This window comes from Macaca thibetana, chromosome 19 (genome assembly GCF_024542745.1).
Source record: "Macaca thibetana thibetana isolate TM-01 chromosome 19, ASM2454274v1, whole genome shotgun sequence".
Classification (NCBI taxonomy): Eukaryota; Metazoa; Chordata; class Mammalia; order Primates; family Cercopithecidae; genus Macaca; species Macaca thibetana.
In genome coordinates, this window is record NC_065596.1 from 18,352,562 (window position 1) to 18,375,922 (window position 23,361).

General features: G+C 53.5%; 3 protein-coding genes across 6 annotated transcripts in view; 2 read left to right on the forward strand and 1 right to left on the reverse strand.

Moving 5' to 3' along the window:
• The window catches only part of MICOS13 (mitochondrial contact site and cristae organizing system subunit 13), a 201,706-nt gene that overhangs the window by 97,455 nt on the left and 80,890 nt on the right, over positions 1–23,361 (forward strand). The gene's annotated exons all lie outside the window — the stretch shown is intronic.
• Positions 71–2,041, forward strand: PRR22 (proline rich 22). Its single transcript, XM_050770470.1, has 3 exons — positions 71–470; positions 562–624; positions 945–2,041. The coding sequence occupies exons 1-3, from the start codon at positions 137–139 to the stop codon at positions 2,021–2,023; spliced, it is 1,476 nt and encodes a 491-aa protein (XP_050626427.1). The 5' UTR covers positions 71–136; the 3' UTR covers positions 2,024–2,041.
• The window catches only part of CATSPERD (cation channel sperm associated auxiliary subunit delta), a 61,050-nt gene continuing 42,854 nt past the window's right edge, over positions 5,166–23,361 (reverse strand). For 2 of the 3 annotated variants that reach the window (XM_050770180.1, XM_050770178.1), the window contains 6 exons: positions 20,416–20,468; positions 18,684–18,758; positions 15,768–15,896; positions 12,202–12,379; positions 7,550–7,707; positions 5,166–5,522 (listed from right to left, as the gene is read on the reverse strand). In XM_050770180.1, the coding sequence (XP_050626137.1) occupies positions 5,243–5,522; positions 7,550–7,707; positions 12,202–12,379; positions 15,768–15,896; positions 18,684–18,758; positions 20,416–20,468 (873 nt within the window). In that variant the 3' untranslated portion in view covers positions 5,166–5,242. The remainder of the gene's footprint in view (positions 5,523–7,549; positions 7,708–12,201; positions 12,380–15,767; positions 15,897–18,683; positions 18,759–20,415; positions 20,469–23,361) is intronic. The other variant, XM_050770179.1, reaches the window with a different exon arrangement.

Below are 23,361 nucleotides of genomic sequence, written 5' to 3' on the forward strand. Positions count from 1 at the left end.
TGCAGGACCCGGGGAGCCTCAGCCTGCATGCCCGTGGAGATCAGGGCAGCCTGTCTGGAGGAGGCAGCCTCGAAGCTGTTAGGGGGTGTTGCTGGAAGAGGCAAAGGCCTGGCCCAGAGTCCTCCCTCCCCTGGTGATGACCGTCTCTGCCACCGTCTGCCCCTGCCCTCCCCTAACACCCAGAACCCCAACCAGTGGGCAGGCTGCAGGCTGGAACCCGCTGCCCCGAGTAACCAGGCAAACAGAACCTCACCGGGTTCTCAGCCTCTTCTCTGGTTGGGCCACCTGTGCTCCTACTGCCGCCCTCCCGGCCTGTCTGGGCTGGGCCCCCCATTGCCCCATGCAGCACCCCAAACCCTTCTATGCCCCTGCAGCTCCCCAGGAAGGTTTCAGCCCCCAGAGTCTGGAGGGGGCCGAGGCACTGGGCAGCCAGCCCGCTCCCACCTGCACCGAGCCACCTCCCGCCGTGGGTACGATCGGGTGGGCAGGGGCACCTGTTAGGGAGGGCTCAGGGTCCCACCCGCCTAAGGGCCCCACCCACCCGGGCACCTTTGTCCACAGGCTCCTTGAACCTCTACCATCCCCCAGACCCAGAGAAAGAGGTGTTTCCGGCCCCTCCAGCAGGTACCGGCCTCCCCTGAACCCTTGATGAGGCTGGGAGTGGGTTTGAGGGCAGGCCCATCTTGCCCCTGCCCTGTCCCTAGGTGGGGGCCTGAAGGCATGGCCTCTGCTCCCCTGCTTCACACAGGTCCCCCAGATGAGCCCCAAAGACGAGCTCTGTGTTATCCATCACCCAGCCAGGGCCCCAAAGCAATACCTATGTCGTCCCCCAAAGGGGCCCCCCAATGGCAAGGTTCTCGTGGCATCCCCCAGACAGGCCCCCAGGCTTGAGCTGGGCCCATCAGGCAGCGGCTGCTCTCAGGCCACCTGCCTGCTGCCCACAGGTTTCCAGATGGCCCCATGCGGGTGCTTCTTCGATCCCCGCATCTATCGGATTGAGTGGACCACCCCTGACCTGGGCCAGTCGGCCCTGTACAAGCTGGCGGCAAGCAGCGGGGGGCCAGTGGGGGGCCCCTCTGCCCCAGGCAGCTACCTCCTGGAGCCGCAGCCCTACCTCAAGGCCCCGGGGCTGCCCCCATACCCCCACTACCAACCAGCACCGGGGGGGCCCCAGTTCCTCTTGCCCTACTTCCCGCCTGAGGGCCCCGGGCCAGAGGCTCTGGGCTTTGTGGGGGACGCGGGACCCGCCGCCGCCTTCATGGAGCTGCCCCTACCGCCACTCGAGGAAGGCCCGGCCCCGCCACCCCCTCCACCTCCCAAGGAGAACAAGCCACCCCCTGTACTCATCACGCTGCCTGCAGAGCCCACACTGCCCCCGGACGCCTACAGCCACCTCCAGGGCCACCTCGGCCACTTCCCTGGGCCCGAACCCCTGGCCTTCCCCGCCAAGGAGCTACAGGGCGGCGGGGCCCGACCTGGGCTGCCCACGTACCCACCAGGCCTCAGCGAGCTCAAGGTGGCTGAGGCCAAGGACGGGGCCCTCCTGGGAGCAGGCGAGGCCAAGGCCCCCGAGACGGCCAGAGCTTTGGCACTGCCTGACAAGGTGCTGCTCGAGGACGCCATGAAGCTCTTCGACTGCCTGCCAGGCGCCACTGAGCCTGAGGGTGCCCTGTGCGAGGTCCCCGGGCCGGCCCTGCCTGACAGCAGTGGTGGGAACCCAGCCGATGACATCCGGTCGCTGCGCCTGCCCGAGGAGCTGCTGTCCTTCGACTACAGCGTGCCTGAGATCCTGGACACCGTGTCCAACGTCGACTACTTCTTCAACTTCAAGGCGCTCGACGAGGAGCAGCCGCCCCACCCGGGGCCCCCTGCCGCCAACACCCCAGCCCCCAGTCTGCCCGGCAAGAGAAAGGCCTCGACGGCCAAGAAGGGAAAGCTGGGAGGGAAGGCCAAGCAGCCGGCAGGCCCAGCCAGCGCCACTTCCCCGGGGCCCAGGCAGGACCTGGGAGCCACCCCCCATTAAAGCACATTTGACTTTTCAGCTCCATGTCCACGTGGTGGCCTTGGGGATGGGGAGGGGGCTGGAGGTGCACACCTGGCCCCTCACCCTGTCATCCCACAGACTGGCAAGGCAGTGCCCCCGGCCTCACAGTGAGGCCTCCAGAGCCTAGCAGGGGAACCCCGGAATGACAGGACACCCTAAACCCCTTGAGTCCCAGCCCTGGAAGATCAGACTCCACTGGCAGAGGCAGGGGCCTCCTGGGGCATGGGGTAGCTGACCTCCAGACTCGACGTGTTCTAAGGATTTTCACCCCTGTGGTGGGGAAAAGCAAGGCTGCCCAGAGAGAGGCAGGAACTTCCCCGGAGACACACAGCTATCATGGCAGGGCTTGAGGAGCAGCTTCCAGATCTCCACCCAGCCGCCTCCTGTCCCCAGGAAGCCACAGTCACTGCAGGGAGGGCGGGAAGGGCCACACTCTTGTTCAGACAGACAGGTGGGTGCAGGGGCTTGACCTGATGGTGTGAGGGTGGGGGCTGGGGCAGGGATGGGGAGACTGCCCACGCGTGAAGGAGTGGGGAGCACATAGCACCCAGGGGACCTGGCATGTGCACCCGAGATGGAGACAGGAGACAGCACCTGGAGCCCAGGAGAGGGTCAGGGGCCCCAGCGGGCCACACTTTTGGGTCCCGGGTGGCAGGGACAGCCCCGCTACTGGTTACAAAACGGGATGGGCCCAGCCTCGGAAGAACCACCTCCGGGAGCTGGTTCCTGTCACCGCTCACCCACATCAGGGTCTCGAGAGCCCTCTTGCGGGTCCAGGCAGTGGCCACCTGTACCCTCCTCGCCTGAAACGTTCGTGGTGGTCCTGGGAGAGGCCGACCCCGTTGCCCTAGGGACACGTAAGGAAACAGGAGGCCGAGTGCCGTCCAGCACCTCCTGGGATAAGTACACCCCTCTGGGATGGGAACCTTCAGCCTACCCCTTCCCCAGGCTATGGGCTGGATCTCCTGGGCCTCGGGAGTCTGCTGGGGGAGCCCCTGGGAGGCTCACCTAGAGTCCAGGAGGCTGGTGGGTGTTTGGAGGCAGAGCAGAGACCATGGTCCCCGCTCTGTGCAGGGCACTGGGCCTCCTGCTCTCTGGAGCTACTCTCCCAGAAACCCTTATTCAAAAAACTCAGGAGGAGGCCAGGTGCCAAACGCCTGTAATCTCAGCACTTTGGGAAGCCGAGGCGGGCAGATCACTTGAGGTCAGGAGTTCGAGAGCAGCTTGGCCAAAATGATGAAACCCCATCTCTACTAAAAATACAAAAATTGGCCAGGCGCGGTGGTTCACATCTGTAATCCCAGTACTTTGGGAGGCCGAGGCAGGAGGATCACAAGGTCAGGAGATCAAGACCATCCTGGTGAACACGGTGAAACCCCGTCTCTACTAAAAACACAAAAAAATTAGCCGGGTGTGGTGGCGGGTGCCTGTAGTCCCAGCTATTCGGGAGGCTGAGGCAGGAGAACAGCGTGAACCTGGGAGGCGGAGGTTGCAGTGAGCCGAGATCACACCACTGCACTCCAGCCTGGGTGACAGAGTGAGATTCCGTCTCAAAAAAAAAAAAAAAGAAAGAAAAGAAAAGAAAATACAAAAATTACCTGGGTATGGTGGTGGGCACCTGTAATCCCAGCTACTCAGGAGACTGTGGCACGACAATTGCTTGAGCCGGGGAGGCAAAGGTTGCAGTGAGCCGAGATGGTGCCACTGCTCCACCCTGGGTGACAGAGCAAGACTCCATCTCAAAAAACAAAAACAACTCACGATTGTGTCTTGGGGCTGTGCAGCTGCGGCTTTCAAGGCAGGGTCTCACTGTCCCAGGGACTGTGCCATGTGCCCTCCTGGCATCTGCAGTGATCCCCATTCGTCCCTGTTTCCCCCTTGGGACACAGGCTGGGAGAGACTCCAAACCCACTTTGTTTTTTTGAGACAGAGTTTCACTCTTGTCCACGCTGGAGTGCAATGGCACGATCTTGGCTCACTGTAACCTCCGCCTCCCGAGTTCAAGTGACTCCTGCCTCAGCCTCCCGAGTAGCTGTTTTTAGCTGTATTTTTAGTAGAGATGGGATTTCACCATGTTGGTCAGGCTGGTCTCGATCTTCTAACCTCAAGGGATCTGCCTGCCTCAGCCTCCCAAAGTGCTGGGATGACAGGCGTGAACCACTGCACCTGGCCCCAAGCCCACTTTTCTCAGCTGCCTTCCAGCTCCTCCCCGAAGCCTCACTGGGGTATCTCTGAAACTAAAACCAGGTGTCCCAAGTGTAGGGGAGGTCTTGGCTGATGAGGAAGTGGGGCAAGGACCTGGGATCACTTTTCTTGAAGATTAATGTGGAGTGAGAGTCACACAGTGGATGTCTGCAAGGACCCAAGTAGCAGCTTTTTTTTTTTTTTTTTTTTTTTTTGGTCTGAGACAGGGTCTCACTCCGTCACCGAGGCTGGAGTATAGCACTGTGATCATGGCTTACTGCAGCCTCGACGTCCTGGGCTCAATCGATCCTCCCACCTCAGCCTCCCGAGTAGCTGGGACTACAGGAGTGCACCACCACACTCAGCTAATGTCTTCAAAAATGTTTTTTGTAGAGATGGGGGTCTTGTTACGGTGTCCAGGCTGATCTTGAACTCCTGGCCTCAAGTGATCCCCCTGCCCCAGCCGCTTGTAGCTATGTTGGGCAATTTAAAATGATCACAGAATGAATATATATACATATATATATATACACACACCAAAGAGTAATCAGAAGTCATGAGACTGACCAAATTTTCCCTTAAAATGAGATGGCTGACCCCGGTGCAGTGGCTCACCGAGAGTCCCAGCACTTTGGGAGGCTGAGACAGGAGGATCGCTTGAGCCCAGGAGTTCGAGACCAGCCTGGGCAATATGTCAAAACCCCATCTCTACAAAAAAAAAAGTTAAAAAAAATTATCCAGGCGTGCTGGTGTGGACTTGTAGTCCCAGCTACTTGGGAGGCTGAGGCAGGAGAATGGCGTGAACCCAGGAGGCGGAGGTTGCAGTGAGCCGAGATCATGCCACCGCACTCCAGCCTGGGTAACAGAGCAAGACTACATTTGAAAAACAAAGAAAGAACAAAAAACGAAAAAATGGTGAATAAATACCACTTCCTGCTATGTTACATTATACTTTATTTGAAGACAAGGGGTCGGGACCCTGTGGACCGGCCTCAGTGGTCAGACCTGCCTCCGTTAAGAACTGCGGTGGCGTCCCATGGGCTTTGAGCCTGTCCTGGCTGTGGCCGAGGCCCTGAACTGGCAGACCGTCTTGCATCTCCCATACAGCTGTGCCACAAAGCTCGTCATCCTGCGGCCACGTGCTGTGCGTAGCAGCCTGGGGATCATGTAGGCCAGCCACACGGACCCCAGGATGCTGGAGATGAGCAGTACCATGACAACCCCGGCAGAGACCAGCTGCACAGGGAACGCTCCATACACGTAGATGCTAAAGACGGTCTCCAGTTGACAGTAGCTGCAGGGGGGGTAGGAGATACAGGGAGAGGCCATTGGGCATTGCCTTTGGGGGACTTTGCCTTGTCTCTGGCAAAGGTGTTCAGACCCACAGGAGGGAAAGCCAGGCCCACAGCAGTGACCGGGTATACCCACTTCTGTTTCCATCCACTATGACTTTTTTTTTTATTTTTTTATTTTTGAGTCTGAGTCTCTCTCTGTCGCCCAGGCTGGAGTGCAGTGGCATGATCTCGGCTCACTGCAACCTCTGCCTCCTGAATTCAAGCAATTCTCCTGCCTCAGCCTCCCAAGTAGCTGGAATTGCAGGCACCTGCCACCATGCTTGGCTAATTTTTGTGTTTTTAGTAGAGATGGGGTTTCACCATGTTGTTGGCTGGTCTTAAACTCCTGACCTCTAGTGATCCGCCTGCCTCCGCCTCCCAAAATGCTGGGATTACAGGTGTGAGCCACTGCACTCAGCCCACTTTGACTTTTATGGGGTTTGGTTTTGTTTTGTTTTTTGAGACGGTGGAATCTGGCTCTATTACCCAGGCTGGAGGGCAGTGGTGCAATCTCAGCCCACTACAACCTCTGCCTCCCGGGTTCAAGCGATTCTCCTGCCTCAGCCTCCCGAGTAGCTGGGATTACAGGCGCCCACAATCACACGTGGCTAATTTTTAGTAGAGACGGAGTTTCTCCATGTTGGCCAGGCTTGCTCGAACTCCTGACTTTAAGTGATCCACCTGTCCTGGCCTCCCAAAGTGCTAGGATTACTGGCATGAGCCATTGCGCCTGGCCAACTTTTATGGGTTCTGAGTCTGCCATCCTCTCTGTGCCCTCTGGCAGCTGTCACCAGGGTCCCCATTCTCCCCAAAAGCCCAGACTCTGGCTAGAAAGGGTGGAAGGGGCAAGCTAAATGGTCCATCAACAGCGGGGAAGTGGTGGATAACAGTGGAGGCTAGGTCAGGGCAGGAAAGGTTCAGGGGTATCACAGAACCCACAACGGGGAGGGGGACAGTGCAGGCCGCGTGGTGCAGGGAGCAGATGTGGCAGGGGAGAGTCCCACACCTCTCTCCTCTCTCCTGTGGACATCTTCACCCTACCCAGTGCCGTCCACCTGTTGCCACCCCAGAGCTGATCCTCCTAGGCTGGGGCCTCTAGGGAAGGCAGGACCTCCACGTTTTTTTTTTTTTTTCACGGGGTGAACTTTCATCCTTCTGGAGAGGGCAGGTGATGGGTGACAATGACTTCTAGCAGGGGTGAGGATATGAGGAAGATGCCACCTGGTGTCCCCCTCCCAAAGGGACACGCTGATCCACATGGCATGGCTTAGATGTGGCTTTATAATCTCCTGAGCACCTGTCAGTGCTAAATATTTAACAGCTGGCTCTCAGAGGGGAAAGCCCACCTGGGTAGTGTCTGCCAATTCCCGAGGTGTAAATATTTCCACTGTGGCTGATTCCAAGCCACTGATGTGAAACTGACCCGTGGAAGATTCCTGAATTTTTTTTTTTTGAGATGGAGTCTCGCTCTATTACCCAGGCTGGAGGGCAGTGAGTGGCGCAGTCTCGGCTCACTGCAACCTCTGCCTCCCAGGTTCAAACGATTCTCCTGCCTCAGCCTCCCGAGTAGCTGAGATTAAAGGCACCTGCCACCATGCCTGGCTAATTTTTGTATTTTTAGTAGAGACGGGGTTTCACCATGTTGGTCAGGCTGGAGATTCCTGAATACTTGAGAGTCTACTCCTGGCGAGCCAGTTTGACCCGCAGCCATCAGCACACCCTAGCCACAGGGAGTAGGAGAGGGTGACTTGGGTGTGCCAGGGCAGCGGTGCGGCCTCCGGTCACTGCTGTTCCCCCAGCACCCGGTGCAGGACTCTGAAATGAGTATTTCACACAGGAACAAATGTCACCCAGAACTTAAAATATCACTTGTCCTGGGGACGGCCTGGGCCATTGGGGGAATTCAGGTTTGTCCCCCGAAACATGGGTGACCTGCCCCCAGGGGCATCAGGCGTCCCCTGTCGTCGGGGTAGATGGGCCCGCTCACCTGTAGTACGGATCCACAATGGAAATGTAGAAGACATAGAAGCCGTTGTTGTGGCTGAAAATGATCTGGTTTGCTGTCCGGCCGCCCAAGATCTGATACTGGACATCTGGCCACCTCAAAGGGGCATCGTTGTTGGGGTCGTGGCAGCTCACGTAGTTCTGTGGGGGACAGAGGCGTGCCCACTGGCCCTGGGGGCTGGGGAGGGGGCCCTGAGCCTCCCTCCTGCCTGCCGAGGCCCTGCGCCCACCCCAGTCCTCATTAGGCATGCATGGGTGGGACTCTGGGGCCAAGTGCCCATGGTGGGGGCAGGTTCATGCTCCCTGCAGCAGAGACTGGACGGAGGCTGCTCAGCCTCCATCTCACCTGCCTCTGTTGGAGGCCAAAAGATTGAGGGTCATGATCATCTCAGTATACCACTGGAAGCTATATGAGTAAATAGCACACTGTTCTCATAAAAGCAGAATGTTGGCAAACTGACAAACTGCGTCTGCCGCCTGGAAGGGATGCTGAGGGCAGTCACGATCCAGGCACAAGTGTTTCTTGTGATTAGGTACAGCTGAAGCCTGGTAGTAATAATATGAACCTGTGATCAGCTAAGCAGCTGACCAATCGTTACCTCCTCCTCCCTGCTCTTTGTTTTGTTTGTTTTGTTTTGAGATGGAGTCTCCCTCTGTCGCCCAGGCTGGAGTACAGTGGCGCGATCTCGGCTCACTGCAAGCTCCCCCTCCCGGGTTCACGCCATTCTCCTGCCTCAGCCTCCCGAGTAGCTGGGACTACAGGCGCCCGCCACCACGCCCGGCTAATTTTTTTTTTTGTATTTTTAGTGGAGACGGGGTTTCACCGTGTTAGCCAGGATGATCTCGATCTCCTGACCTTGTGATCCGCCCGCCTCGGCCTCCCAAAGTGCTGGGATTACAGGTGTGAGCCACCGTACCCGGCTCCTCTTTGCTCTTTCTACCCAATAAATAGGAAGGGCTATGGAAGCTTGGGGGGCTGACTGCCTTTGCTCACTAGAAGCAGGGAGCTCTCTTCTTCCCCATGCCTCTTCCTTAAAACAGCTTCTTTTGTCTTAAATTTTCATTTCTATGTTCGTTCTCCCTTATTCATTCCCCCTTCATTCAGTCTTGTAATGACGGTCTCAAGTAGTAACAGTAGTAACTTTTGTAGTGAGCATCTCAAGTAGTAACCGTGGCAGTCTGCCCCATGCCTCCTTTCGGGCCGTCCTGGGCTGTGGAGGCTGCAGGCTTAATAACTCAGCCTGGGTGAGAGTCAGGTGCTGCCAATGACTTTTTTATTTTGGGACATTGTCTTCCGCTGTCCCCCAGACAGTGGAGTGCAGTGGCATGATCTGGGCTCACTGCAACCTCTACCTCCCAGGTTCAAGCAATTCTCCTGCCTCAGCCTTCCAAGTAGCTGGGACTACAGGCAGGTGGCACCACGGCCTGCTAATTTTTTTTTTTTTTTTTTTTTTGAGAAGGAGTCTCGCTCTGTTGCCCAGGCTGGAGTGCAGTGGTGTGATCTCGGCTCACTGCAAGCTCCGCCTCTCGGGTTCACACCACTCTCCTGCCTCAGCCTCCCAAGTAGCTGGGACTACAAGCGCCCGCCACCACGCCCGGCTAATTTTTTTGTATTTTCAGTAGAGACAGGATTTCACTGTGTTAGCCAGGATGGTCTCGATCTCCTGACCTCGTGATCCGCCCAAAGTGCTGGGATTACAGGTGTGAGCCACCACACCTAGCTAATTTTTGTATTTTTCATAGAGACGGGTTTTCACCATGTTGGCCAGGCTGAGCTCTAACTCCTGACCTCAAGTGATCCACCCGCCTCAGCCTTCCAAAATGCTGGGATTACGGGCGTGAGCCACAGTGCCTGGCCACTCTTTATTTGTTTGTTTGTTTATTTACTTATTTGTTGAGAAACAGCCTCGCTCTGTTACCCAGGTTGGAGTGCAATGGTGCAGTTTTGGCTCACTGCAACCTTCACCTCCCGGGTTCAAGCGATTCTCCCACCTCAAGCTCCGCAGTAGCTGGGATTACAGGTGTGCACCACTATGCCCAGGTAATTTTTGTATTTTTAGTAGAGACAGGGTTTTGCCATGTTAAGCTGGTCTTGAACTCCTGTCCTCAAGTGATCTGCCCACCTCGGCCTCCCAAAGTGCTGGGATTATAGGTGTGAGCTACTGCACCTGGCCAGAAAAACTTCGTGTTCTACAAAAGCACCCACTCACCACAGCTGATGGAAAAAAAAAAAAAAATAGTGATGGGGCCATCTCTTAAATGCACTCATGCAATTTGCAATGAGACAGCCCATACGAAGAATGCATATAGAAATACCAACAGAGCCAGCTGGGCGCGGTGGCTCATGCTTATAATCCCAGCACTTTGGGAGGCAGAGGAGGGCAGATCACGAGGTCAGGAGTTCGAGACCAGCCTGGCCAACGTGGCAAAACCCCATCTCTACTAAAAATACAAAAACTAGCCAGGCGTGGTGGCAGGTGCTTGCAAGTCCAGCTACACAGGAGGCTGAGGCAGGAGAATTGCTTGGACCCGGGAGGTGGAGGTTGCAGTGAGCTGAGATTGTGCCACTGCACTACAGTCTGGGGGACACAGTGAGGCTCCTTCTCAAAAAAAAAAAAAAAAAAAAAAAGGCAAATGCAAAAAAAGAGCTATGATACCATCTGCTGGTGGCTTTGCTGCATGTGCTGCATTCCTGATACAAAACACGTGTCGCAGGAAGACACAGGTGGACTGATGCAGTCTCCTCCTTGTAGGGACAGGACATCACACTCTCATTTGTCAGTCATGCATGAACCAACTCGCATTATAGAAATACACACTGAGGGCCGGGCGCGGTGGCTCACACCTGTAATCCCAGCACTTTGGGAGGCCAAGGTGGGCAGATCACGAGGTCAGGAGATTGAGGCCATCCTGGCTAACATGGTGAAACCCCATCTCTACTAAAAATACAAAAAAATTAGGCAAGCGTGGTGGCGGGCGCCTGTAGTCCCAGCTACTCAGGAGGCTAAGGCAGGAGAATGGCGTGAACCCGGGAGGTGGAGCTTGCAGTGAGCCAAGATCGCGCCACTGCACTCCAGCCTGGACAACAGCGCGAGACTCCGTCTCAAAAAAAAAAAAAAAAAAAAAAAAAGACACACTGAGGCCGAGTGTGGTGGCTCAGGCCTATAATCCAGCGCACTGGGGAGCTGAGGTGGGAGGATCGCTTGAGCCCAGGAGTTCAAAGCCAGCCTGTGTAACATACTGAAACCCTGTCTCTACAAAAAAAAAAGATACAAAAATTAGCCAGGCATGGTGGCGCACACCTGTAGTCCCAGCTAATTGGGAGACTGAGGTGGGAGGATCACTTGAGCCTTGAGTCTTCAGTGAGCTGAGATTGTGCCACTGCACTCCAGCCTGGGTGACAGAGCGAGACCCTGCCTAAAAGAAATAAAAATAAGGCCGGGCACGGTGGCTCAAGCCTGTAATCCCAGCACTTTGGGAGGCCGAGACGGGCAGATCACGAGGTCAGGAGATCGAGATCATCCTGGCGAACACGGTGAAACCCCGTCTCTACTAAAAAATACAAAAAAACTAGCTGGGCAAGGTGGCGGGCGCCTGTAGTCCCAGCTACTCGGGAGGCTGAGGCAGGAGAATGGCATAAACCCAGGAGGCAGAGCTTGCAGTGAGCTGAGATCCAGCCACTGCACTCCAGCCTGGGCAACAGAGTCAGACTGCATCTCAAAAAAAAAAAAAAAAGAAATAAAAAAAAGGCCGGGCGCGGTGGCTCAAGCCTGTAATCCCAGCACTTTGGGAGGCTGAGGCAGGCGGATCATGAGGTCAGGAGATCAAGACCATCCTGGCTAACACGGTGAAACCCCATCTCTACTAAAAAATACAAAAAACTAGACAGGTGAGGTGGCGGGCGCCTGTAGTCCCAGCTACTCGGGAGGCTGAGGCAGGAGAATAGTGTAAACCCAGGAGGCAGAGCTTGCAGTGAGCTGGGATCCGGCCACTGCACTCCAGCCTGGGCGACAGAGCGAGACTCCATCTCGAAAAAAAAAAAAAAAAGAAAGAAAAATAAAACAGATGTACACTGAGTAGGACAGCCTGGGAATTCCATCCATCCCGCAGTAGCAACCATTGGGATGGTCCCAGGCATTTCTCATCATCAGCAAAGTCCCCGAACACCTTGGTGCCTGCATTTCCCGTCTTTTGGGCAGTTCCTTAAATCCTCAAAGGCCTTGTACACCCCTAAAAGGAACTGGAGTTCCCGCTAGATCCCCTAAGGGACCTTCAAGTCTTTTGCAGTCATGATCTCTGCTCACTGCACTCTCTGCCTCCCGGGCTCAAGCGATTCTCCTGCCTCAGTCTCCTGAGTAGCTGAGAGTACAGGTGTGCGCCACTATGCCTGGCTGACTTTTGCATTTTTAGTAGAGACGGGGTTTGGCCATGATGGCCAGGCTGGTCTCAAACTCCTGACCTCGTGATCCACCCGCCTCGGCCTCCCAGAGTGCTGGAACTACAGGCGTAAGTCACCGCGCCCGGCCGAGTCTTTCATTCCATAGTCAGTTCCATGGCTGCACGGTGTCCTCACACACTCTCCCACCCCTTGGTGGCCTGCTGATTCTTCTGGAAACAATCCTAGGGTCCTGTTACCTCTCTGTTCCAGAAGAAAGGCCCCCCAGATTCCTTTATCATGGTGGTCCAGTTCTGCGGCTGGGAGGTGCACATTGCCGACTTGGCCGTCAGGGAATAGGAGTACGAAAACTGCCCGTTCACCTCCAGTAACACATACTCGGCATCGACGACCTCCTGGAAACGGTCTTTTTTCCACCTAGGACACAGGCACGGGGCAGGGCTGTGCGGGGAGCAAGGACAACCCAGAAAGACCTGGGCCACAGCCACCTGGACGGCTGCAAAACCGCTTGGGGGGTGGGAGGTGACAGAGAGCAAAGCGAAGGATGCCTGCAGCTCCCAGGTGAGGATGTCATGTGTAGGCTGCAGGGAGGCCAGGAGACAGAGCTGGGTGGATGGGGAGATGGGTAGCAGCCAGCACTGAGTATTGATAACAGGGAGGAAAGAAAAGTCTGCTTGGGGGCCAGATGCGGCGGCTCACGCCTGTAATCCCAGCACTTTGGGAGGCCAAGGCAGGCGGATCCCCTGAGCTCAAGAGTTCAAGACCAGCCTGGGCAACATGGCAAAACCCCGTCTCTACTGAAAATACAAAAATTAGCCTGGCACAGTGGTGCGCGCCTATAATCCCAGATACTCGGGAGGCTGACGCAGGAGAATCGCTTGAGCCAAGGAGGTGGAGGTTGCAGTGAGCCGAGATCGCGCCACTGCACTCCAGCCTGGGCAGCAGAGCAAGACTCTGTCTCAAAAAATACATACATTCACACAATCTTCAATCTAGTTCTTGGGCACGCTGACCACATGTCGAGTACTCGGTAGCCACATATAGTTCATGGCTGCCGGATTGGAAGGAACAAATTGTGGAGCATTTCCATGGCAAAATGTTCTACTGGGCAGTACTGGTGTGAGGTTACAGCAGCGTCAAGTTGGCTGTAGTTATCACCCCCAGGTAGGGGCAGAGCCACCCACATGACCAGGTAAATGCAGACATTATACCCAGCAGGAGTGGGCAGGGAGAATAAGATGAAGGAAGACAGGGCCGGGCGTGGTGGCTCACGCCTGTAATCCCAGCACTCTGGGAGGCCAAGGTGGGTAGATCACCCAAGGTCAGGAGTTTGAGACCAGCCTGACCAACACAGTGAAACCCCATCTCTACCAAAAATACAAAAATTAGCTGGGTGTGGTGGCAGGCACCTGTTATCCCAGCTACCCAGGGGCTGAGGCATGAGAATCACTTGAACCTGGGAGACGGAGGCTGCAGTGAGTCAAAATCACGCCACTACACTACAGCCTGGGCGACAGAGTGAGACTCCCCCTCAAAAAAAAAAAAAAAAAAAGGCCGGGCGCGGTGGCTCACACCTGTAATCCCAGCACTTTGGGAGGCCGAGGAGGGTGGATCACGAGGTCAGGAGATTGCGACCATCCTGGCTAACACGGTGAAACCTCGTCTCTACTAAAAATACAAAAACTTAACTGGGTGTGGTGTCGGGCACCTGTAGTCCCAGCTACTCGGGAGGCTGAGGCAGGAGAATGGCGTGAACCCGAGAGGCGGAGCTTGCAGTGAGCCGAGATTGTGCCATTGCACTCTAGCCTGGGCCACAGAGCAAGACTCCGTCTCAAAAAAAAAAAAAAAAAAAAAAAAGATGAAGACAGCAGGACCCACGGATGGGGCAATGGGAGTGTTATGGACTGAGCTGTGCTCCTCCCAAATTCCTATATGGGAGCCACAACCCCCACCCATGTGATTATATTTGGAGATGGGGGCCTTTGGAACGGTAATGAAGGTTATGTGAGGTGATAAGGTAGAGGATGATCTGATAGCACTGGGTCCTCAGAAGAAGAGGAACAGGTTGGGTGTGGTGGCTCTTACCTGTAATCTCAGTGCTTTGGGAGGCCAAGGCAGGAGGATCTCCAGAGCCCAGGAGTTTTAGACCAGCCTGGGCAACACAGGGAGACCCCCCCTCTCTATAAAACATTAAAAAATTAACCGGGCATGGCGGTGTGTGCCTGCAGTCCCTGCTACTTGGGAGGCTGAGGCAGGAGGACCGCTTGAGCCTGGGAGGTTGAGGCTGCAGTGAACTGCGTTCATGCCACTGCACTCCAGCCTGGGCAACAGAGCAGGACCTCAACACAAAAAAAAAAGAAAAAAGGAAAGAGAGAGAGAGAGAAAGAAAGAGAGGAGAGAGAGAGAAAAGGAAGGAAAGAAGAGAGGAAACAGGGAAGGAAGGAAGGAAGGGAGGGAGGGAAAAAAGAGGGAGGGAAGGAAGGAAGGAAGGAAGGGAGGGAGAAAAGAGGGAAGGAAGGAAGAAAAGAAAAGAAAAGAAAAGAAAAGAAAAGAAAAGAAAAGAAAAGAAAAGAAAAGGAGGCCGGGCACGGTGGCTCAAGCCTGTAATCCCAGCACTTTGGGAGGCCGAGACGGGTGGATCACGAGGTCAGGAGATCGAGACCTTCCTGGCTAATACGGTGAAACCCCGTCTCTACTAAAAATACAAAAAACTAGCCAGGCGAGGTGGCGGGCGCCTGTGGTCCCAGCTACTCGGGAGGCTGAGGCAGGAGAATGGCGGGAACCCGGGAGGCGGAGCTTGCAGTGAGCTGAGGTCCGGCCACTGCACTCCAGCCCGGCGACAGAGCGAGACTCCGTCTCAAAAAAAAAAAAAAAAAAAAAAGAAAAGAAAAGAAAAGGAGAAAAAGAAAAGCTATATGAGGTCATAGGGTGTAGGGTGGACCCTGATCTGATACGACTGGTGTCCTTATAAGAACAGGAAGATGGCCGGGCGCAGTGGCTCACGCCTGTAATCCCAGCACTTTGGGAAGCCAAGGCAGGTGGATCACAAGGTCAGGGATTCGAGACCAGCCTGACCAACATGGTGAAACCCTGTCTCTACTAAAAACACAAAAATTAGCCAGTCGTGGTGGCATGCGCCTGTCATCCCAGCTACTTGGGAGGCTGAGGCAGGATAATCACTTAAACCCAGGAGGCGGAGGTTGCAGTAAGCCGAGATCATGCCATTGCACTCTAGCCTGGGTGACAGAGCAGAAAAAAAAAAAAAGAACAGGAAGACAGCAGGAGTGCATAGGCATAAAGAAAAGACCATCGGCCGGGCGCAGTGGCTCACGCCTGTAATCCCAACACTTTGGGAGGCCAAGGCGGGCAGATCATCTGAGGTCAGGAGTTCAAGACCAGCCTGATCAACATGGTGATGGTGAAACTCCATCTCTGCTAATTAGCTGGGTGTGGTGGTGGGCACCTGTGGTCCCAGCTACCCGGGAGGCTGAGGTGGGAGGATCGCTTGAGCCCAGGGGACAGAGGCTGCAGTGAGCTGAGATCATGCCACTGCACTCCAGCCTAGGCAACAGAGCAAGACCCTGTCTCAAAAAAAGAAAAGGTGTTCCAAGGAGAGGGCCCTGGGGGCCAGTGGGGTTGGGGCAGGAGAACGGTGGGAAACAGTGACCACCATCAATCATTTTGAGGGATAGAGGGGAGCCTGGAGGGCCAGGCTGGTACCTGAGGGCCAGGCTGATACCCCAGGGCCAGGGAGCATGAGGCCCTGCCACCGTCACCACCCTGCAGCACCCCCCTGGGGTCTTACAGCTCCACCACGGGCTTCCATGGGGTATCATAGTAGACGAGGAGAGGACAGCCCAGCTGCTGGTAGGAGTAAAACACGTGCAGGTCCTTGGAGGACTGCCGCCCCTGGAAGCCGGGGTCGTAGAATTCCCTTCAAGACACCAAGAAGCAGAGATGGGGAATCCGTGAGTTCTTGCCCAGTCTGCGAACCCTTCACAGCCGCAGTTTCTTGTATGAAAATGGGGATCGTCCATGAGAGTGGGTGGAGGGGGCATCTGAGGTGGGCGAATGAGAGCCATGGACCAGAAGATGCTGAAACTTCCCATTCTAGTTAATTTTTTGGCTGGAGCACAGTAATGCAATCATGACTCACTGCAGCCTCCACCTCCTGGGCCCAAGCAGTCCTCCCACCTCAGCCTCCCGAATGGCTGGGATTACAGGCACACGCCACCACACATGGTTAATATTTTAAATTTTTGTATAGATGAGGTCTTGCTGTGTTGCCCAGGCCGGTCTCAAACCCCTGGCCTCAAGTGATTCTCTCACCTCAGCCTCCCAAAGTGCTGGGATTACAAGTGTAAGCCACCAAGCCCAGCAAAATTTCTGCTTCTTAAATTAGATCAGTGCAGGCCGGGCGCGGTGGCTCAAGCCTGTAATCCCAGCACTTTGGGAGGCCGAGACGGGCGGATCACGAGGTCAGGAGATCGAGACCATCCTGGCTAACACGGTGAAACCCCGTCTCTACTAAAAAAATACAAAAAACTAGCCGGGCGAGGTGGCGGGCGCCTGTAGTCCCAGCTACTCGGGAGGCTGAGGCAGGAGAATGGCGTAAACCCAGGAGGCGGAGCTTGCAATGAGCTGAGATCCGGCCACTGCACTCCAGCCTGGGCGACAGAGCGAGACTCCGTCTCAAAAAAAAAAAAAAAAAAAAAAAAAAAAAATTAGATCAGTGCAAAAGTAATCGAGGTTTTTTTTTTTTTTTTTTTTTTTTTTTTTTTTTTTTTTTGAGATGGAGTTTCATTCTTGTTGCTCAGGCTGGAGCACAGTGGCATGATCTCAGCTCACTGCAACCTCTGCCTCCCGGGTTTAAGCGATTCTCCTGTCTCCGCCTCCTGAGAAGCTGGGATTACAGGTGCCTGCCTCCATGCCCGGCTAATTTTTTGTATTTTTAGTAGAGACGGAGTTTCATCATGTTGGCCAGGCTGGTCTTGAACTCCTGACTTCAGGTGATCCACCTGCCTCAGTCTCCCAAAGTGCAGGGATTACAGGTGTGAGCCACTGCACCTAGCCAGTGTTTGCCATTACTTTCAACAGCAAAAAACGTAATTACTTTTTTTTTTTTTTTTGTGAGACTGAGTCTCACTCTGTTGCCCAGGCTGGAGGACAGTGGCGTGATCTCGGCTCACTGAAACCTCCGCCTCCCGAGTTGAAGCAATTCTCCCACCTCAGCCTCCCGAGTAGCTGCGACTACAGGCATGTGCCACTACACCTGCCTAATTTTTGTATTTTTAGTAGAGATGGGGTTTCACCACGTTGGCCAGACTGCTCTCAAACTCCTGACCTCAAGTGATCTGCCCCTCTCAGCCTCCCAAAGTGCTAGGATTACAGGCATGAGCCACCGCGCCCGGCCAAAACCGTAATTACCTTTGCACCAACTAACAAATCACCCAGTTTAAAGTATTTTGCAATGCAGCCCACATAGACTAAGATGACACGCCCCTCTGTGTCCTCTGCAGGTTCCAAAGTCACTGCCCCTTAGCAGCCCAGAAGCACCAGTTTAGGCCTCAGCTCTAAATGGGTAACTGACTTTTGACTTGCATTTGAGGGGTCAGGTGTTACAAATCACACAGAAGTGTGCACTCGCGTGGTAAGGAGCTCCCCCATGCTGGGTGCAATGAGGGGCCTTGATATGATCGAATATTTGTCACTTCCAAAAGCTCCTGCTCAAACTGGATCCCCAATGTTGGAGGGGGCGCCTAGTCAGAGGTGTTTAGACCACAAGGGCAGGGCTATGAATGGCTTAGAGCCATCTTCATGGTACTGAGTGGATTTTCCATCTCAGCTTCCATGATAACTGGTTGTTTAAGAACCTGGCACCTTCTCCCACCATCCCCCCACTCTTTTTTTTTTTTTTTTTTTTCTCTAGGTTGCCCAGGCTGGTCTCAAACTCCTGGCCTCAAGCAATTCTCCTGCCTCAGCCTCCCAAAATGCTGGGATTACAGGTGTGAGCCACTGCACCTAGCCTCCTCCCCACTGCCCCCCTCCTTTTTTTTTTTTTTTTTTTTTTTTTTTTTATGAGACAGAGTCTCCCTCTGTCGCCCAGGCTGGAGTGCAGTGGTGCGATCTCTGCTCACTGCAACCTCTGCCTCCCGGTTTCAAGCAACTCTCCTGCCTCAGCCTCCCGAGTAGCTGGCATTACAGGCGCCCACCACCATGCCTGGCTAATTTTTGTATTTTTAGTAGAAATGAGGTTTTGCCATGTTGGCCAGGCTGGTCTCGAACTCCTGAGCTCAAGGGATCTGCCCGTCTCGGCCTCCCAGAGTGCTGGAATTACAGGTGTGAGCCACCGCACCTGGCCATAACTCTTTTCTTTATAAATCACCCAGCCTGGGGTAGTCTTTCAAAGCAGCACAAATTGACTAAGGCCCAGACTCGCGTATCGGCGTGGCAGCACACACTCACTGAGCAGGACAGCATGTGGGACCAGCCAGCTGAGGCAAGAGGATGGGTTGAGCCCAGGAGGTCGAGGCTGCAGTGAGCTATCATCACCCCGCTGCACTCCAGCCTGGGCCACAGGGCCAGACCCTATCTCTTAAAATAAATGAATGAATGAATGAATGAATAAATAAATAAAATTCCTAATTTGCTCTTGGCTTTTGCAGGCCTGATTGTTGCCTTGGGTTTTCAGGTGTTGCGGCGGCGGGGGACACTGGCTTACTTTTCGATGATGAAGCTATAATTGTCTTGCAGGGCCAAGGCATCCAGGACGCCCTTGGAACAGGCAGAAACTGTGCTGCAAGCAAAAGACGACATTGAGCAAGTGTGTGACCTCACAAGGAACCAGATCATTATGGATGGGACAGAAAGGGAGAGGCTGGGCGTGGTGGCTCAGGCCCAGCACTTTGGGATGCTGAGGCAGGCGGATCACCTGAGGTTAGGAGTTTTGAGACCAGCCTGGCCAATATGGAGAAACCCTGTCTCTATTAAAAAAATACAAAAAGTTAGCCAGGCATGGCATCATGTGCCTCTCATCGCAGCTTCTTGGAAGGCTGAGGCAGGAGAATCACTTGAACCTGGGCGGTGGAGGTTGCAGTGAGCTGAGATCGCGCCACTGAACTTCCAGCCTGGGTGACAGAGCAAGACTCTGTCTCAAAAATAAATTGATAAAAATAAAAACAAAATAATAAAATAAATTAAAAAGGGAGGGCACACCTTTCTGTCCAATGCATGAGCAGTTGCCAAATGAGCAGATATGGAAGACAAACAAACAAAAAACGAGAGACCCCAACTCTGGGAGGGGCATGGCAGGAAATGGCTCTGCACTTTGCCATTAGAGGTGTAGCTGGTCTGGCTTTTTTTTTTTTTTTTTTTTTGAGACGGAGTCTCGCTGTGTCTCCCAGGCTCGCTGCAAGCTCCGCCTCCCGGGTTCACGCCATTCTCCCGCCTCAGCCTCCCAAGTAGCTGAGACTACAGGCGCCCGCCACCACGCCCGGCTAGTTTTTTGTATTTTTAGTAGAGATGGGGTTTCACCATGTTAGCCAGGATAGTGGTCTGGCTTTTTAAAAAATTTATTTTAAAAATTGTGTTAGGCCAGGCGCGGTGGCTCATGCCTGTAATCCCAGCACTTTGGGAGGCTGAGGCGGGCAAATCCCTTGAGGTCAGGACTTTGAGACCAGCCTGGCCAACATGGTGAAACCCCGTTTCTACTAAAAATACAAAAATTAGCCAGGTATGATAACGGCTGCCTGTAATCCCAGCTACTAGGGAGGCTGAGCAGGAGAATCGCTTGAACCTGGGAGGCAGAGGTTGCAGTGAGCTGAGATCGTGCCACTGTACTCCAGCCTGGGCGACAGGGCGAGACTTGGTCTCAAAAAAAAAAAAACAAAAAAAGTGGATATCACCAACAGGTGAAAGAGGGGAGTCCAATGTGCTGGAAACAAAGTTAACCTATTAGGGTGAATCATTTAACTTTTTATTATGGAAATAGTAAATACATACAAAACTAAACAGAATAATCGAAAGTCATCCACCTCAGCAATTGTTACCATGTGGTAATGGTGCCCCAACAACTCCCCTCCTCCCCTCTCCCCACTCCACTCCAATAGCAACATACTTACTTCTTTTGTTTGTTTGTTTGTTTGTTTGTTTTTCGAGACAAGAGTCTTACTGTGTTACCCAGGCTGGAGTGCAGAGTGCAGTGGCTCAATCTCAGCTCACTGCAGCCTCCACCTCCCAGGTTCAAGTGATCCTCCAGCCTCAGCCTCCCAAGTAGGTGAGATTGCAGGCCTGCCACCACGCATAATTTTTTTTTTTTTTCAGTAGAGACGGGGTTTTGCCATGTTGGCCAGGCTGGTCTTGAACTCCTGACCTCAAGTGATCTGCCCACCTTGGCCTCCCAAAGTGCTGGGATCACAGCCGTGAGACACGGCACCTGGCCTCAGCATACTTACTTCTGGATGACGATCTTTTTATCCAGATCACAGCCAACTGAAATCAGTGTCGACTGCAGAGGAGACAGAAATGTGGACCCAGGTCAGTGAGGGTCACCCAGACGCAGTGAATCCTATACAGGGACACACTCCCATGGAAACGGTTTGGAAACCATGTGGCCTGGATTCCAATAGCGTGTCCTTGGATGCCTGGGATGCACTGTAACTGCAGCTGGCCCCGCAGAGCTTAAGCTCTGAGAGCCTGGGGTAGGGCTAACTAAACTCCCGGTGTCACCTGACGAGCTGTTAGTGGCTTCACAGAGAACAGAATTAACTTTTTCTTTTTCTTCTTTTATTTTTATTTTTTTTGAGACAGAGTCTCACTCTGTCGCCCAGGCTGGAGTACAGTGGTGCGATCTCAGCTCACTGCAAGCTCCGCCTCCTGGGTTCGTGCCATTCTCTTGCCTCAGCCTCCCAAGCATCTGGGACTACAGGTGCCCACCACCACACCCGGCTATTTTTTAAATTTTTTTTTAGTAGAGACGGGGTTTCACCGTGTTAGCCAGAATGGTCTCGATCTCCTGACCTCATGATCTCCCCGTCTCGGCCTCCCAGTGTGCTGGTTTTACAGGTATGAGCCACTGAGCCTGGCCAACTTTTTCTTTTAATTAATTGTTTTTTTTTTTTGAGACGGAGTTTTTGCTCTGTCACCCAGGCTGGAGTGCAGTGGCCCAATCTCAGCTCACTGCAACATCCTCCCCCTGCATTCAAGGGATTCTCCTGCCTCAGCTTCCCAAGTAGCTGGGATTACAGGTGCCTGCCACCATGCCCGGCTAATTGTTGTATTTTTAGTAGAGACGGGGTTTCATCATGTTGGCCAGGCTGGTCTCCAACTCTTGACCTCAGGTGATCCACCTGCCTGGGCCTCCCAGAGTGCTAGGAATACAGATGTGAGCCACTGTGCCAGGCCCAGAACTAATTTATGAGCCCAGCACAATCCTTGGTACACAGAGAGCATGGGGAAAAAAAAAATGCATGCATGCATGTATGAATGAATGAATGAATGAATGAATGAATGAATCAATGGCCTGGAATGAATAAACAAAAAGGAGAAAGAAGATAGAAAGAGCGATTGGGGGTTACTTTACAGCCTTAGGGACATGCTTCTCAAACTGCAGTGCTGCATGGCACCCTCAGAGTTATACAATGGAGTCTAAAAGCCACAGGACCAAAGGACTTCTGGTATTTGAAAGCTGTTTTGTATTAAGACAAACACGGGCCAGGCGCAGTGGCTCACGCCTGTAATCCCAGCACTTTGAGAGGCTGAGGCAGTAGGATTGCTTGAGGCCAGGAGTTAGAGACCAGTCTGGGCAACATAGTGACACCTTGTCTCTATGAAAAATAAAACTTAGCCGGGCATGGTGGTGCACGCCTGTAATCCCAGCTACTTGGGAGGCTGCGGCAGGAACATCGCTTGAGCCCAGAAGGTTGAGGCTGCAGTAAGCCTTGATTGTGCTACTGTGCTTCAGCCTGGGAGACAGAGTGAGACCCTGTATCTAAAAATAAAAAACAGCCAGGCGCTGTGGCTCACACCTGTAATCCCAGCACTTTGGGAGGCCAAGGTGGGCAAATTGCCTGAGGTCAGGAGTTCAAGACCAGCCTGGCCAATGTGGTGAAATCCCAGCTCTATTAAAAATACAAAAAATTAGCCAGGCGTGGTGGGGCTTTCCTGTAATCCCAGCTACTTGGGAGGCTGAAGCAGAATTGCTTGAACCCAGGAGGTGGAGGTTACAGTGAGCCGAGATCATGCCACTGCACTCCAGCCTGGGCAACAAGAGTGAAACTCTGTCTCAGAAATAAATAAATAAATAAAGCAAACCAAAAAGCAAGACAAACATGGATTTACCTTAGAACAGAATGCAAGATTCATTAAAAAAAAAAAAAAAAAAAAAAAAAAAACTGGTCAGGTGTAGGAGTTCAGACCTGTAATCCCAGCACTTTGGGAGGCTGAGGCAGGAGGATCACAAGACCAAGAGTTCAAGACCAGGTTGGGCACAGTGGCTCATGCCTGTCATCCCAGCAATTTGAGAGGCCAAGGCGGGCAGATCACTTAAGATTAGGAGTTCGAGACCAGCCTGGCTAACATGGTGAAACCCAGTTTCTTCTAAAAATACAAAAATTAGCTGGGCGTGGTGGCTCGGAGGCCAAGACGGGCACATCACCTGAGGTCAAGAGTTCAAGACCAGCCTGGCTACTATGGTGAAACCCCATTTCTACTAAAAATATAACAAAAACCTCCCCGCTACTCGGCAGGGTGAAGTTAGGAGAATTGCTTGAATCTGGGAGATGGAGGTTATAGTGAGCCGAGATTGTGCCACTGTACTCTAGTCTGGGCGACAGAGCAAGACTCCATGTCAAAAAAAAAAAAAAAAAAAAGGGAGTTCAAGACCAGCCTGGCCAACGTGGGTGAAACTCCATCTCTACTAAAAATAAACAAATTCACCAGGCGCAGTGGCTCACGCCTGTAATCCCAGCACTTTGGGAGACTGAGGCGGGCAGATCACCTGAGATCAAAAGTTCGAGACCAGCCTGGCCAACAGGGTGACTGCCTGTATTCAACTGCCTCAATCACCCCCTTCCCCAGCCCCTGACACCCCCAATCCTACTTTCTGTCTCTATGAATCTGATGACTCTAGGGACCTCCTAACAGTGGAATCACACAGGATTTGTCCTTTCGTGCCTGGCTTCTCTCACCGTGTGGGATCTCCTCGAGGTTCATCTGTGTGGAAGCATGCAGCCATACATTTTTTTATGCCATGAATGTTTATTATTATTTTTAATTTTTTTTTATTTTTTGAGGCAGAGTCTCACTCTGTTGCACCCAGGTTGGAGTGCAGTGGCACTATCTCTGCTCACTGCAACCTCAGGGCCAGCTTCCATGCGTCTTTAACACGTATGACACCAAAT